At 36.2% G+C, this 13,720-nt stretch overlaps 1 protein-coding gene across 2 annotated transcripts in view; it reads left to right on the top strand.

The window, feature by feature from the left end:
* LOC150108006 (glutamate receptor ionotropic, delta-2-like) overlaps positions 1-13,720 on the top strand; it is a 67,630-nt gene that overhangs the window by 37,294 nt on the left and 16,616 nt on the right. For both annotated transcript variants that reach the window (XM_090415507.1, XM_090415508.1), the window contains 3 exons: positions 7,960-8,047; positions 8,203-8,361; positions 8,912-9,056. In XM_090415507.1, coding sequence (XP_090271633.1) covers positions 7,960-8,047; positions 8,203-8,361; positions 8,912-9,056 — 392 coding nt within the window. The remainder of the gene's footprint in view (positions 1-7,959; positions 8,048-8,202; positions 8,362-8,911; positions 9,057-13,720) is intronic.

The raw sequence follows: 13,720 nt of genomic DNA, 5'->3' as shown, positions 1-13,720 counted from the left end.
TTGCAAAATGATCTGGATAGATTGGAGGTTTAGGCTAAGGAGAATGGATGTCAATTTAATGTGGGAAAATGTAAGATTATACATTTTGGGGTGAAAAGATTAACAGCAGTTTTCAACACTGGTGGAATACTCCAGGAACAGGAAATTGTTAAGGCATGACATTTAGGAGTGCTGGTCGATAAGGAGTTGAAGTTTAGGGGCACATCGCAAAAGTGGCCAAATCAGCTCATCAAATCACTTGGTTGCTGAAGAATACGTTGACAAGCAGAGACAAGCAGATTATTGTTCCACTGTATCGAGCCTTGATAAGACCCCATCTCGACTACTGTGCCCATATTTGGCAACCTAGGTTTCTTCTTGATCGGGAGGAGGTGCAGAGGATCCAGCGGCGAGTGACCAAGATGATAGCAGGTCTGTGGAATGAACCTTATGAAAACAAGTTGAGGATTTGTGGGTTGCAAAAATTGGTTGATAGGCGGAGGAGGGGAGATATGATTGAGACATTCAAATTACTGAAGGGTTTCTATAAAATTAATGCAGAAGATATTTTTGAGAACAGGTCTGGTTGTGGGAGGACTAGGGGACATCCATGGAAGCTGGGCAAAAGTGTGGTTAGTAAGGGTCTTAGAGCTGGGTTCTTTACTTTTAGAGTGGTGAATGAGTGGAATGCTCTCCCTGAGTCCGTGGTAGATGCTCTGACAGTGAACGAGTTTAAGGCGTGGTATGATAGATACTGTAGGAATGTGGAATAGTTGTGATGAATATGATTTGGGGGCTCCCTCGATGAGTCTAGTGACTCCCTAGAGTTGCCCGTAATAATAATAATAATAATATATTTCGAGTTGCTTAGATATTTGCTCTCACCAATGGCCCTAAACATAATAAAACACCAGATAATCAACAACTCCAAAACACTACACTAGAGATATCTTCAGAACTAGATACCCTTCCAAAGCCTGTGTGGCAAAGAAGGGTGACAAAATGGAAGAAATAACAATAACTAACTGCCATGTTAAAGATTGCCAGTATGGATTGTGCAGCAGTCTATCAGCATTAGATCTACTTACGTAAGTTACCTACATGAGGACAAATAATACGGAAAAGCTTTTCAAATATCAATTGTTTCCATTTCATATCTCTGAAACATTTTGAGTGGAAATGCACATATAAGATGCTGGAGAAGAATACAGATCTGACAGTTGTCCAACTGTATCATACAGACTGCAGAGAAGAGTATACAAAAGAACGTGCAGTATATTATTCATGTATGTACAAAAATGAAAGGAGTATCAGAAAAAAAGGATCGGAGTTTGTTTCCTTAGTCAAAATGTTCCGACCTAAGATTGTAGGGGTATTAGAGAGACCTGGATATCAGAATCAAGTATACTAACGGTTATCGAGTGTAAACTGTACATGTTTTATGAAGGATAGGTAGGATAGGAAAGGAAGAGACGTCCTGCTAGTGATATCGAATGACTTGAATCCAGTTAGAGGCGAGACCTAAGATTGTAGTACTACTACTAACAGTATTTCATTTGGCAGTGAGTTTGAAGCCACCTGGTGTGAGATAGAATCTACAAAGATCAATTACATAGTGGGGGGTGGTGTTACAGACCTGGTGGATCGGTAGCTAGTGATGAACGAATGCATCAACAAATAGAAAAGGTGAGTGCGGAAACACAGATCCTAATGGGAGAATTTAATTATCCAAATATTGATTGGCTAGCAGTAGAATCTCATAAGAAGAATAAAAAAAATGTATTGAGCTGTTGCGGGAAACCTTCCTCAAGCAGCATATGACAGAAAAAAATAGAAGTCAAAGGGTGTTAGATTGGATTATAGTGTCAGAGGACGTTTCAGTTAAAGACGTAACTATTCGTCCTGCTGCTGGTGACAGTTATCATACGGTACTCACTTGGGACGTGACTTAGTTTATGAATGTTCCATTCAGAAATGGTTACATGCTGAACTACAAAACAGGAAATTATGACCAAGTGAGGAGTATACTGAGTTTAATTGAATGGGATCGGTTAGTGGATGAGGAAAATATCGACAGTGCATGGGAAGCATTTAGGAAATGATTAAATGATACAATATCAGAATGTGTCCTCAGAGTTCGAAGAATAAATAGGGTAGGAGTCAAATCGATGTGCAATCTTATTAAGCATGAGATTCATAAGAAAAAAAAAGATCTATAAGGAATACTGTCTGCATAATCATGATATCCATTATTAAAATTATAAGCAGTAAGTGAGAATATTCACAACTGTCATAGGATAAGCAAAGCCTGAGTAAGAAACGAAACTGTCTCTGCATGCTGAAGAAAACCCACAAACATTTTATAGATATTCTGCAAATAAATGAAAGACTGAGTAAGAAAAAATAACTCTTCTGAATGCAGATGGCGTAAGGGAAACAGATGCTAAAAACGTTCAACCAATAAGTGTCTATTTTGTTAAAAGCTATCAACATGGTATACACAAGATTGAGCTCACATCTACCTATTCACTGGAAAGAAACACAGGGGTATGCCAAGAAGGTATCAGGCCTGTTGCACAAAGTAGATCAGAATTCTACAATAGGGACTGATGGTATATCAACAGGTGTGCTTAAAGAACAGCTAAACTTTCTCTTCTCTTGACCAGTCTGTTTAAAATAGGCCTCATAATGGGAAAGATTCCGTAGGAATTGATAGCATGCATGACAATTCCATTGCAAAAGAGTGGTGCAAAGACCGGTGCATCCAACAATCGACGAACTAGTATCTCACCGGTCATTGTGAAGGTTTTGGAAAAAAAATTGGTTAGGACTCGCATTCAGAAATGGTTGACAGTGAATCTCTACTTTCAAATGAGTAACATGGGTTCACTAAAGGAAGATGATGTATTAACAATTTGCTCACATTCTATAAAATATAACCACTGAGCTAGTATCATGGTTGCACCATGATACTTTTGGATTTTGCAAAGCTTTTGACAGAATACAACATTGTAGACTGTTGCTTGAATTGGAGAATGTGGATTCGGATTACAAAATATTAGCATGGATAAAAGGATGGCTGAGCACAATAATCCAAGTACTACCCCGAGTACCATTTTTTGATCTCTATCAAAAAATGATAGAGATCAAAAAATGGCATACGGTGGGTTTAGGCCTGTAAGATTTAAGGTAACCAGGGGTGTACCACAAGAATCAGTGCTTGGTCCAATGTTATTCAATCTGTAAATTAATGATATTGGGAAGGATTTGACAAGCAACATATTGCTATTTGATGATGATGCAAAGATATGTAGGTAATCAGGAATGTTGCTCATAAGCAGCACTTTCAGAATGATCTCTACAAGCTGGAATTGTGGGCACGGGAAATGAATATTAGATAAATGTCAGTAAATCATATATTTCACTTTGGCACGATTAGATATTCAGTATCGTATTATATTGTGGGATACTGGAAGAAACTGATCAGGCAAGATTTCTTGTAGTGTTGTTAGGTAGGCAGTTGAAGTTCAGTTGCCATGGAGCGAAGATTCCAAATACAACCCAAAAGATAACTGCAATGCTGAAAAGAACGTTCGCATGTAAAGATAAGGATGATTTTTTGTCTTTTTATAAAGCCTTGACAAGACGCCACTTGACTCTTGTGCACAGGTCTGGTCTCCTGGTTTCCGTCGTGAGTCTCATATAATAAAGAGAGTGTAGAGGGAGAGTGATAAAATTATACCAGGATTGTAGAATACTAATGATGAAGGTAGATTAAGACTTTGTAGACTGCAAACACTCGCAAATAGGAGAATGAGAGGTGATATAATTGTGATTTACACACTTCTGCAATGGTCATACAGGATTTCAGTTTATGGAATTTTTTAATTTATGGAGTAATCCTCACATGCATGGAATCATACGTTCTCCAAAGTACTCTGACCTCTCTTTCCCTTACTAAACCCTGGTTTTCCAAAAGATGCACCGAGGCTGTACAAATGAATACCCAGACATAGCATTACTGGCTCAAAGAGAGAACCCCATTCATCTTTAGAGCTTATACCCAAGTGCAAAGTAAATGCAAAAAAAAAAAAAAAAAAAAACAATCAATGCCTTCCAAAACTGAGTTCGAAAGAGTAAACATCAGGAGATCAGATCAGCACTCTGTCGAAACGAAAGCCGAACCTTTTGGTCACCCGCCAAAGCAATCTGTTGTAACCTCTGCCCAACACTTTTCCCACATCTATCATACCTAGATAGCTCCATCGCATCATCAGCTGCAGAAAAAGCCAATCTCACACATTGCTTCTGATTCACACATAATTGACAAATGTCTCCCAACCATTCCTGATGCCCAACATACAATGCCCACTATATCCTTTTGCCAGAATGAAATCAGTAAAATACTGTCCAAATTAGACACAAAAATATCTCGTGGCCCTGACGGTATTCCTGAAGAACTGTCTCCTGTGCTATTTCGCTTATATATACTGCCGTACTTCAATGGTAGCTATCCCACAGCCTGGAAATTGGCCTATATTCAGCCCATTCCCAAGAAGGGTTACAAGTTACTGGCGTCTAACTACTGCCCCATCTTGCTCACCTCAGTCCTGTCTAAAGTAATGGACAAAATCAGAAATTCCCAACTCCTAAACTACGTTGAAGCTACCCGTCTAAAAAAACTACCCGCCAATATGAATTCCATAGCTTCTGATTAATAGGAGATCTGTTCACATATGTCACCTACCTCAGGAAAATGTCATGGAGAAGTTTGGTAAATATCATGCGGTGAGCACTTGATACCTCCAATCCGTTTGACTGGATCTGGCACAGGGGCTTACTAAGGATGCTGAGATCGTTTGACCTGTCTCTGTATTTGGATTGCCAGCTTTTTGTTTAGATGTACACAGTGTGTGTGGTGGAGGATGGTTCCTTATCCTCTCACCATTCAACTAATTCCGGGTTTCCACAAAGTTGTGTCCTCTCACCAACCCTCTTCCTGTTATATATCAATGACCTACTTCAGCTGACCTCCAACCCAATATGCAGTTTTGCAGACGACAGCGTATTGCACTCCTCTCTTTGTTTTGATAAACCTTACTCCACACCTCTCCACTTATACTCTCAGCATTCAACTAATGCCGGGTTTCCACAAGGTCGTATCTTCTCACCAACCCTCCTCCTGCTATATATCAATGACATACTTCAGCTCACCTCCAACCCAATATACAGCTTTGCGGACGACAGGGCATTGCACTCCTCTCTTTCTTTTGATAAACCTTACTCCACACAGCTCACCTCAACCTACAGAACAGCACCCACTCCTGCCTGCAAATCAGACCTCCAAGCCATCCTCCAATGGGGTTCAGATAAGTTAGTGAATTTCAATGCAAATAAAAGAAATACTGTCTCATTTCCCATGAAAAAGAACCATTTTCTCCCAGTATTTCCAGACAATCTGAGATTTCTCTTCTTGGATTTACCCTAACATCAAGCCTCCTCTAGTATAAATACATACAAAATCATTGCATCCTCAGCACCTAAAAACTAGGATTTCTCTTTCGCTCAAGACGTTACTCCACCTCTGAATAGCTGTTAACCTTATACAAATCGCAAATCTGCCCAAGCATCGAATACTGCTTCCACATAAGGAGTAGGACCCAAAAGCTCCCTCAAAATGCTTGACTCAATACAGAGGAGAGCAATTAGATTAATGACAGATCTCTTACCAAATCACTCTCCCCACTTTCGTACAAAAGATAGGTCTCCACACTGTGTGTTGTTTTATAAAAATTTCCATGGAAAATGTTTATCTGAAATAGCACCAATAATTCCCCAACTTAGTACTAAGCTCATTGGAACACGTGCAACTACTGTTTAACATACTTAAGTGCACCTTGAATCCACAGAACAAGTTTTTCTCCTTCTTCCTTCCTTCCCAGCAACTATTATACTATGGAACACATCTCTTTGATGTGTTCCCTAAGGAATACAATGTACAGTCATTCAAATCCAATGTGAACAAGTACCTTCTTTCCCAACTCATGCACGGTACTAATCTACTCTCGTGTATGAATTCAACATAAAAAAAAATATTATTAACTCCAAATAGCAGGCAAGTACTGCATAAATATGAATTTGTATAAAATACACATTAAAACACTCGTCATTATTGTCGTCAATTTCCTCATATACATCCTCAAGAGAGTGTTCAGTCTAGAACTAGATGATTACATTTACATTATTATTCATCACCTATCATCAATTTGCATCCAAATTAATCTGTTACTTGTCAATATTCCAATATTATCATATCTAAAATTTCGGTTATTTTAAGGCACTTCTGACTGAATCATTTCAACTAGGCTATATATATCTCTCTCTTTCTCTCTGGGTCTTTTTCCTGCAATCTTAGTAACAAACACCTGTGTGGAACCTTTCGTCATCCATCTTGTTACTGGTGACCATGTCAATGTAGATTAACCCTGCTTACACATTCTTGAATGCTAATATTGTCAAGTTCCTTTCTAATGTCTTAACTTTGAAAGTGATTCTGCTGTTGATGCCACATCTTCAGATCTCTAATTTTTTGTAAGAACTGTAATTTATGATATTTGATCAGTTGCTTTATTTCTAACCCAACTCTCAGATCCGTGACTTAAAACTGGTTTGACTATTGTCTAGTGTATTGTACCTTCAGTGTTTTGGCAAATTTCTATCTGTTTCCATAAAACAGATAGAAATCAACTGACTCACTACCATACCTACTTTGCTTCTTTTTTACAGGTCCTTTTTATATTCCCAAGATTTCTCAACTGTTTGTCGTTAGGTGAAAATCTGATCGTGACAACGTCTATTTGGCTTGAATACAGCTTGTTCTTTTCCATGTTTCTCTTCAACACTTTTTCTCAGCCGCGTTTCAGGGATGCTTGCATAAACCTTCCTTGGGGTACTTAGTAAATAAATTTTTCTGTAATCTAACATGCAACTTTATTTCATTTTTTTAATAGATGGCAATGTGGGAGCTCTGATACAATCATCTGGAATTCTACCTTCTGACTAGCCCTTTTGAGTTATGCAGTATAACCACTGCAAAACCATTATACTTCCATATATGAGCATTTAAAGTCGAATATCATCTACTGGAGCTGCCTTTCCACATTTTTAATAGCTTTTCTATCTCACATATTGATATGTACCCCTGCAGTTGGCGTTCGTCTTGAAAATTTTCAACTCTTTTAGTATTTGTTTTGTGTAATCATTTTTGTGTAATCGTTTTTGTGTAATCGTTTTGTGTAATCGTTTTGTGTAATCGTTTTTGTTTTCTTAATAGTTAGTACATATTAAGTCAAGGATCATATAGTAAAAATTGCAAATACCTCTGCATGGATATTTGCAATGCTGAAATGAATCTTATCATATAAAGATAAGGAAGTATTTTGCCATTCTATAAGATCTTGATGGGAAGCTGCTTCGACTTCTGTGGAATGTCTGATCTCCTGGTTTCAATTGTGATTCTGATACAGTTGAGAGAGAGACTGTGCAAGGGAGAGTGTTAAAAATGACATCAGGATTAGGGAATAATGACTAGTAAGATAAATTGAGAATTTGTCGACTATATAAAACAGATACAAGAAAGGCTATACAGGATACCAAGAGATGGAGTTTTTCGTTTTATTTTATGAAGGGTGGAAGAGGACGATAGGTTGTTGCAAGTTGAGAATGAATACAGACAAATAATTCATTACTGTATATACAGTTGTGGCCGTCTAACCGTCGGCCATAACTGTACACAGTGAATTATTTTGAGTAATTTCTCATTTCTTGTGTTTAAACTTTTAATTACCTTTGACCCCTGAAGATGTAAGTCAAATGACTAACGAAACTTATCGGGTTTGTTTTTTATTTTCATTTAGCTTAAAACATGTGGTCCAGTTACCGGAATCTTTCTTATGAATAAATATTTTTGTTTATTTATAGATATAAACTGTTGAATACGCCTGATAAAAACTGGGGAGGAATCAAAAACAACAGCTTTGTTGGTTTTAGCAGAATGCTCTTCTATCAGGTATGTGTTCATTTAAATAAAATACCTAAATGTATATAAATAACATATACGGTATACATTAATACTGTTATATTCTTACTTAAGATCTAGTTTTATATTAAATGAAAAATCGAAGATCAGGAAATATGACACATCATTTTTTTTTTATATTTCAGGAAGCAGATATAAATGGTAATATGTATGAATTTACCTACGACAGAACTTATGCAGCCGACATGCTTTTTCCTTTACATATTACGCCTCTTTCGTTCATGACGAGAAGACCAAAACAGATATTATCGTCATATGCAATTATTCAACCGTTTTCATTTACGGTAAGTCATTTTATGCTATTGATTTCATCACACACACACACACACACACACACACACACACACACACACACACACACACACACACACACACACACACACACACACACACACACACACACACACACACACACACACACACACAATGCAATCTTTAATACTCTTATTTTAATATTTCTCAAATGTCATGAAAATGCTAATTATTCATGATATTCATGAATGTCACTTACAATTACAGTTAATTCGACACCTTTTAATTATCTTCACCGCTATCTAATAAATTGAACCTAATATACCTACTAATTAGATATATAAGATGATCAACATTTACAAGAAATGAGAGCATATTACTGTACCTTTTACAATAGTCTATTAAAATTAAAATTATAAAGTTTTAATGTTCAACCTCAGTTTAATTATTTGCTCTTCTTTATATTAATTTTATCAGATTGCAATATATTTATATGTATTGCAGTCTGATATTTAAATAGATATTTTTATTCATTTAAATGACTTTGTCTCCCTGATCGTTTTTTTTTTTTTTTTTTTTCAGGTATGGATTTTCCTAATGGCATCACTTTTAGTAGGCAGTTTGGCAGCGTATTTCTTTGTAATAAAATCATCTCATATTACTAATTTTGCAAAAGTCGACTTCACTGACATTTTCTGGGTACTATTCGGAACACTTACTACTAAAGGTAAGTAATATTTCTAAACAAAGTCCATACGTAAATAAACAAAAGACTTATATCACTTAAATCCTTTTGAAACTGTGTCCTATATAATTTGTATAATATGATTTTCATAAAAGTTATAAAAAATAGGTAGGACACCTGAAATTATTTAAGTAAGTAATACAATGTCAATATTAAATAGAACCTTTATAACTCAACTTTCACTTTCCTTTTGTAGACTGTCTTTCATTAAAAAAATGCTTTAAATTTAATATCTTACTTTCTTGTGGTCCATAGACTACAACATTTCAAGCTAGTTTAAATTACTTCTTCCTGCAGTGAGTTTTTGATATAATCAAATTTGATATAATCCATACAATCAACATTTCAATAAGGAATTTCAATGGCTGTTTCGGATCAGTGAGGTCTGATATGAATAGTAAGAACTCCACTTTCTCCTAATTAAATTTTAATGTTACGTTTTATAACATTTCATATGTTATACTGCAACTGAGAATGTGTTGTTCTGAAAACATTTTTCTCTTTCTTTACTAATGCTATGAATTTTATTTGTTGTGTGTGTCACTCATCTAATGAGACTTACCGCTCTGACATTTTTTGATTTCCTTTCTCCAAATGTTGATTTTACTGAGATACAATTTTTTTTAATAGCTAAGTCATATTCCTCTGATATTTTAATATTTACAATCTCTCAAGCCAGTTGCACTGATCACCAACAGAAATACCTAAGCAGTTGATATCACCAAACTCACATTAATTTTCGCGTCTACTAAAATAATACTTAACCTCGATCAATCTTAGATTTCTGCCATCAAGTTAATCTTATAAATAAAATCCTAGAATTTTTCAGTCTCTCGCAATTTCAAATATCAACTTAGTATTGACTCCATTGGAAGCAATTCCCTCACACGAACTCAAATCCGAGTGTCAACTAACATTAAAAGAATTTCATTTGTCAATCTGCATTCTCCAAAAATATTGTAAGGCTATTGCCGAGAAACCAGGCTACAAACCAATTAATGAACGAATCATAGTAGCAAGATTTCAGGAAAAGCCATTCAACATATCAATAGTCCAGATATATGCACCCACATCTGACAGCACAGATGAGGATATTAACCTATTCTACAGAGATCTGTCAGAGACAATAGAAAAAATACCAAAGCAAGATGTGCTAATTATTGAAGGAGATTTGAAATATTCCAAAGTTGGAATAGATAATGATGGTTGGGAAAGAGTCATGGGAAAATATGGTTTCGGAGAAAGAAATGAACGAGGTGAAAAATTGTTAGAATTTGCTGTGGACCACGAGATGATGATCTGTAACACAAGATTCCAACAAAAGGAGTGTAGAAAATGGACGTGGCGATCAAATGATGGGAAAACCAAAAACATGATTGATATGATTATGATTAAAAGAAGATGGATAACATCAGGACAGCAATGTCGAACTTTTCAAGGAGGGGATATAGACTCGGACCATACTTTAGTGATTGCAAACATCAAGTTGAAATTAAAAAAGAAATATAAACCCCAGCATCAGAATAGAAGAGATACAGCACGAATAAGTGAAGCAGAAATAGGAAGAAGATACAGAACAGTGTTAGAAGAGAAACTTAAAAGTGTGGAGAAAGAAAAAAAAACTCGAATTTAAGAGTGAAAAGAGTAATGAAGGCGATAGAAGATGCAGTAAGAAACAGTACCAGAAGAAGAGAAGGTCAAGAAGAAATGAATTACACAAGAAACACTTTAGTTAGTACAGGAGAAAAGAATGTTGAAAATAAGAAGGGATACATCAGAACAAATAGAAGAGCAATATAGAAGAAAGTGTAATGAGGTGAAAAAAGCATTCAGAATGGATAAGATGAAATGGTTAGAAGCCCAATGCAACAATATAGAGCAGTACTATGGAGAGCATAAAACAAGGGAGGTATACAAAATGATCAGAACCATTAATAGAAAGTGGCAACCAAAACAGACCACAATTAAAGATGAAAAAGGCAAAGTATTGATGAATAAAGAAAAAATTGAACAGCGGTGGACAAGATACTGTAGTGAGTTATATGAAGATAAACAAGATTCAGATAGCATTGGGAAACTGGCTGAAGAATTGAAGCAGATGTCACCACCAGGCAATGAGCATGATATGGACATTTTAAGAGGAGAGGTAGAAAAGCAATAGGACGGCTAAAACACAACAAGAGTCCTGGTAACGATAACATTATTGGAGAAATGATTAAATATGGTGGCGAAAGTATGGTTACAGAAATGCACCAACTATGTAATATGGTATGGAAAGAAGGGAAAATGCCAGAGGAGTGGGTGAAATCAATATTAGTAACATTATACAAGAAAGGAAATAAGCTAGAATGTACAAATTATAGAACAATTGCTTGATAAGTCACCTTGGTAAAGTGATGATGATCATATTGACAGAAAGATTGAGAACACAATTGGAAGCATGCCTTGCAGAGGAGCAAGCAGGATTTAGGAAGGATAGAACTACAATTCAACAGATTTTGACAATGAGGTTAATAGCAGAGAAAGCTAGGAGAAAAAACAAAAACATATATACTTGCTTTGTTGATTTTCAGAAAGCATTTTCTGAAAATCAATGTTCTGGTAAGCACTGTTCAGTATTGACCAGAAAGTGACAATAGCAGTTCTGGAATCCTATGGAATTGATAAAAAACTAATAGCTATATTAAAAGATGTTTATCAGAATGCAGTTGCAGCAGTTAGAATAGGTGATGATTTGGGGAAATGGTTTAAAACAAGCCGAGGTACTAGATAGGGAGACCCAATATTACCAAGCATTTTTATCGCACATTTAGACAGAACAATGGACAAACTGAAGGAAGATGCCAAAGGAATATCTGTAGACGGAATTAGAATTAACAATCTGAGATTTGCAGATGACATTATTATTATTGAAGAAGACGAAAGAGAACTACAAAAAACACTGAAACTGTTAAATGAGGAAGGGAAGAGATTTGGATTTGTTATGAACTTGGAAAAAACAAAGACAATGGTATTTGGTGAGAAGAACATGAAACAAAAGATACAAGTGATGGAACTGATATAGAAAATGTAGGACAATTCACATATTTGGGAAGTAAACTGACATATGACTTGGACTGTAAAAAAGAAATAAAGATCAGGATTGCAAAGGGAAGAACAAATCTGAAGACCATGGATAACATCTGGAAAAGTAAAGTGATCAGTCTGCAAACAAAACTAAGAGTACTGTAAACATACATCTTCGGCGGTGTACTGTAGGGATCTGAATGTGGGTAATAAATAAAGAATCAAGAAAAATAATTTTGGCATTTGAAAGAACTTCTTACAGGAAGATTATAAGAATAGGATGAGCACAGAAAATCACCAATGAAGAGCTCTATCAGAAGATATATCCAAAACAGAATCTAATGCAGAAGATTATAAAACGGAAGCTGCAATTATTTGGACATATCTGTAGAATGAGTGAGGACCAGAAGATAAAGACATTTATGTTTGGTATTTTGGATGGTTTTAAACAGAGAGGTAGACCATGCAGAGAATGGATAGACGATATAAAAGACTGGTGTGGAACAGATGTACAAAAACTGTGACACTGTACACTGGACAAAGAAAGGTGGAAGAAGATTTTGAAACATGCATCAGAAATCAACGGGCAGTGAGCCCATGGTTCATGATGATGATGATGATGTTGCCGAGAAGAATCACACATATCTTAGATGTTCTTTATCGTTATCTCAATCTTGCTTTTCTCTTTATACCAAAGTTTAAAAAAGTGATAAGAAGGTTATCACAACATCCAAAATGGCCTGTATAGCTCACTTGAAGTGGTGTTTGCACTCCTCAACACTAAACCGCCGGAATACAGACTTTAGTTCAAGTCTAGTTGCCGACGAGAGGAACCTTTTTCAAGGCTTTTTTCTATCGGTTCTCGAATTAGTCGATGTCTTGCACGGGCAAGTGGGTTTTTCCTCCGGAGAACTCGTTTTCGTCCCGTAAACTCAAGGAATTCGACCGCAGAACCCACACTGTTTCAGACATTAAAATTACTGTGTTGGAGTCAGGGACCACGACATGACGGCACTTGTTGAACCGTCTCTTCACTGCCGGTTGATTAAACTTCATGCTATTAGTGATAGCCTTGGGGAAGCTATCTCTGATTGGAGACTGATGTGCCCATTATGTCTCCAAAACGTTAGATAGGCGAGTGACCTCGCCCACTCGCTATACGGGAATGAAAGGCATTAGCTGATTTTTTTTTTTTTTAATAACGACTTTCTGGCAAAATACCTCCTATTAGCCCTTGAATTGTACTTTGAGTTGAAACGTACATAGAATTAGAGATTTCTCTTAACCTAGATGGGATATGAACTGGATCTTTCGAACTGCGATGTAGACGGACTGTTAAATCAGTTGCTAATATACCTATTATTAATGATTAGAGTTTTTTACAGCCATTTTCTAAAGACATTGTAATGTAAAATTTAACATAAAAGTAGTCCAAAAGTCAATAACACCAGCTGCTCACACCAAAAATCTTCCTGTAAAAATAGCTGTCTGGCAAGACCAGACAATGTACACTTCTAGCAGCAAAATTAATGAAATGATTTTAATGGAACAAGAGTGAAGTTCCTCACCTCATGAACTTT

The sequence above is a fragment of the Typopeltis vanoorti genome, chromosome 3 (genome assembly GCF_054136105.1).
Source record: "Typopeltis vanoorti isolate ZY-2024b chromosome 3, IOZ_Tvanoo_1.0, whole genome shotgun sequence".
NCBI classification, from domain to species: domain Eukaryota; kingdom Metazoa; phylum Arthropoda; class Arachnida; order Uropygi; family Thelyphonidae; genus Typopeltis; species Typopeltis vanoorti.
The sequence above is the reverse complement of the archived record's forward strand: the minus strand, read 5'-3'. Positions and strand labels throughout refer to the sequence as shown.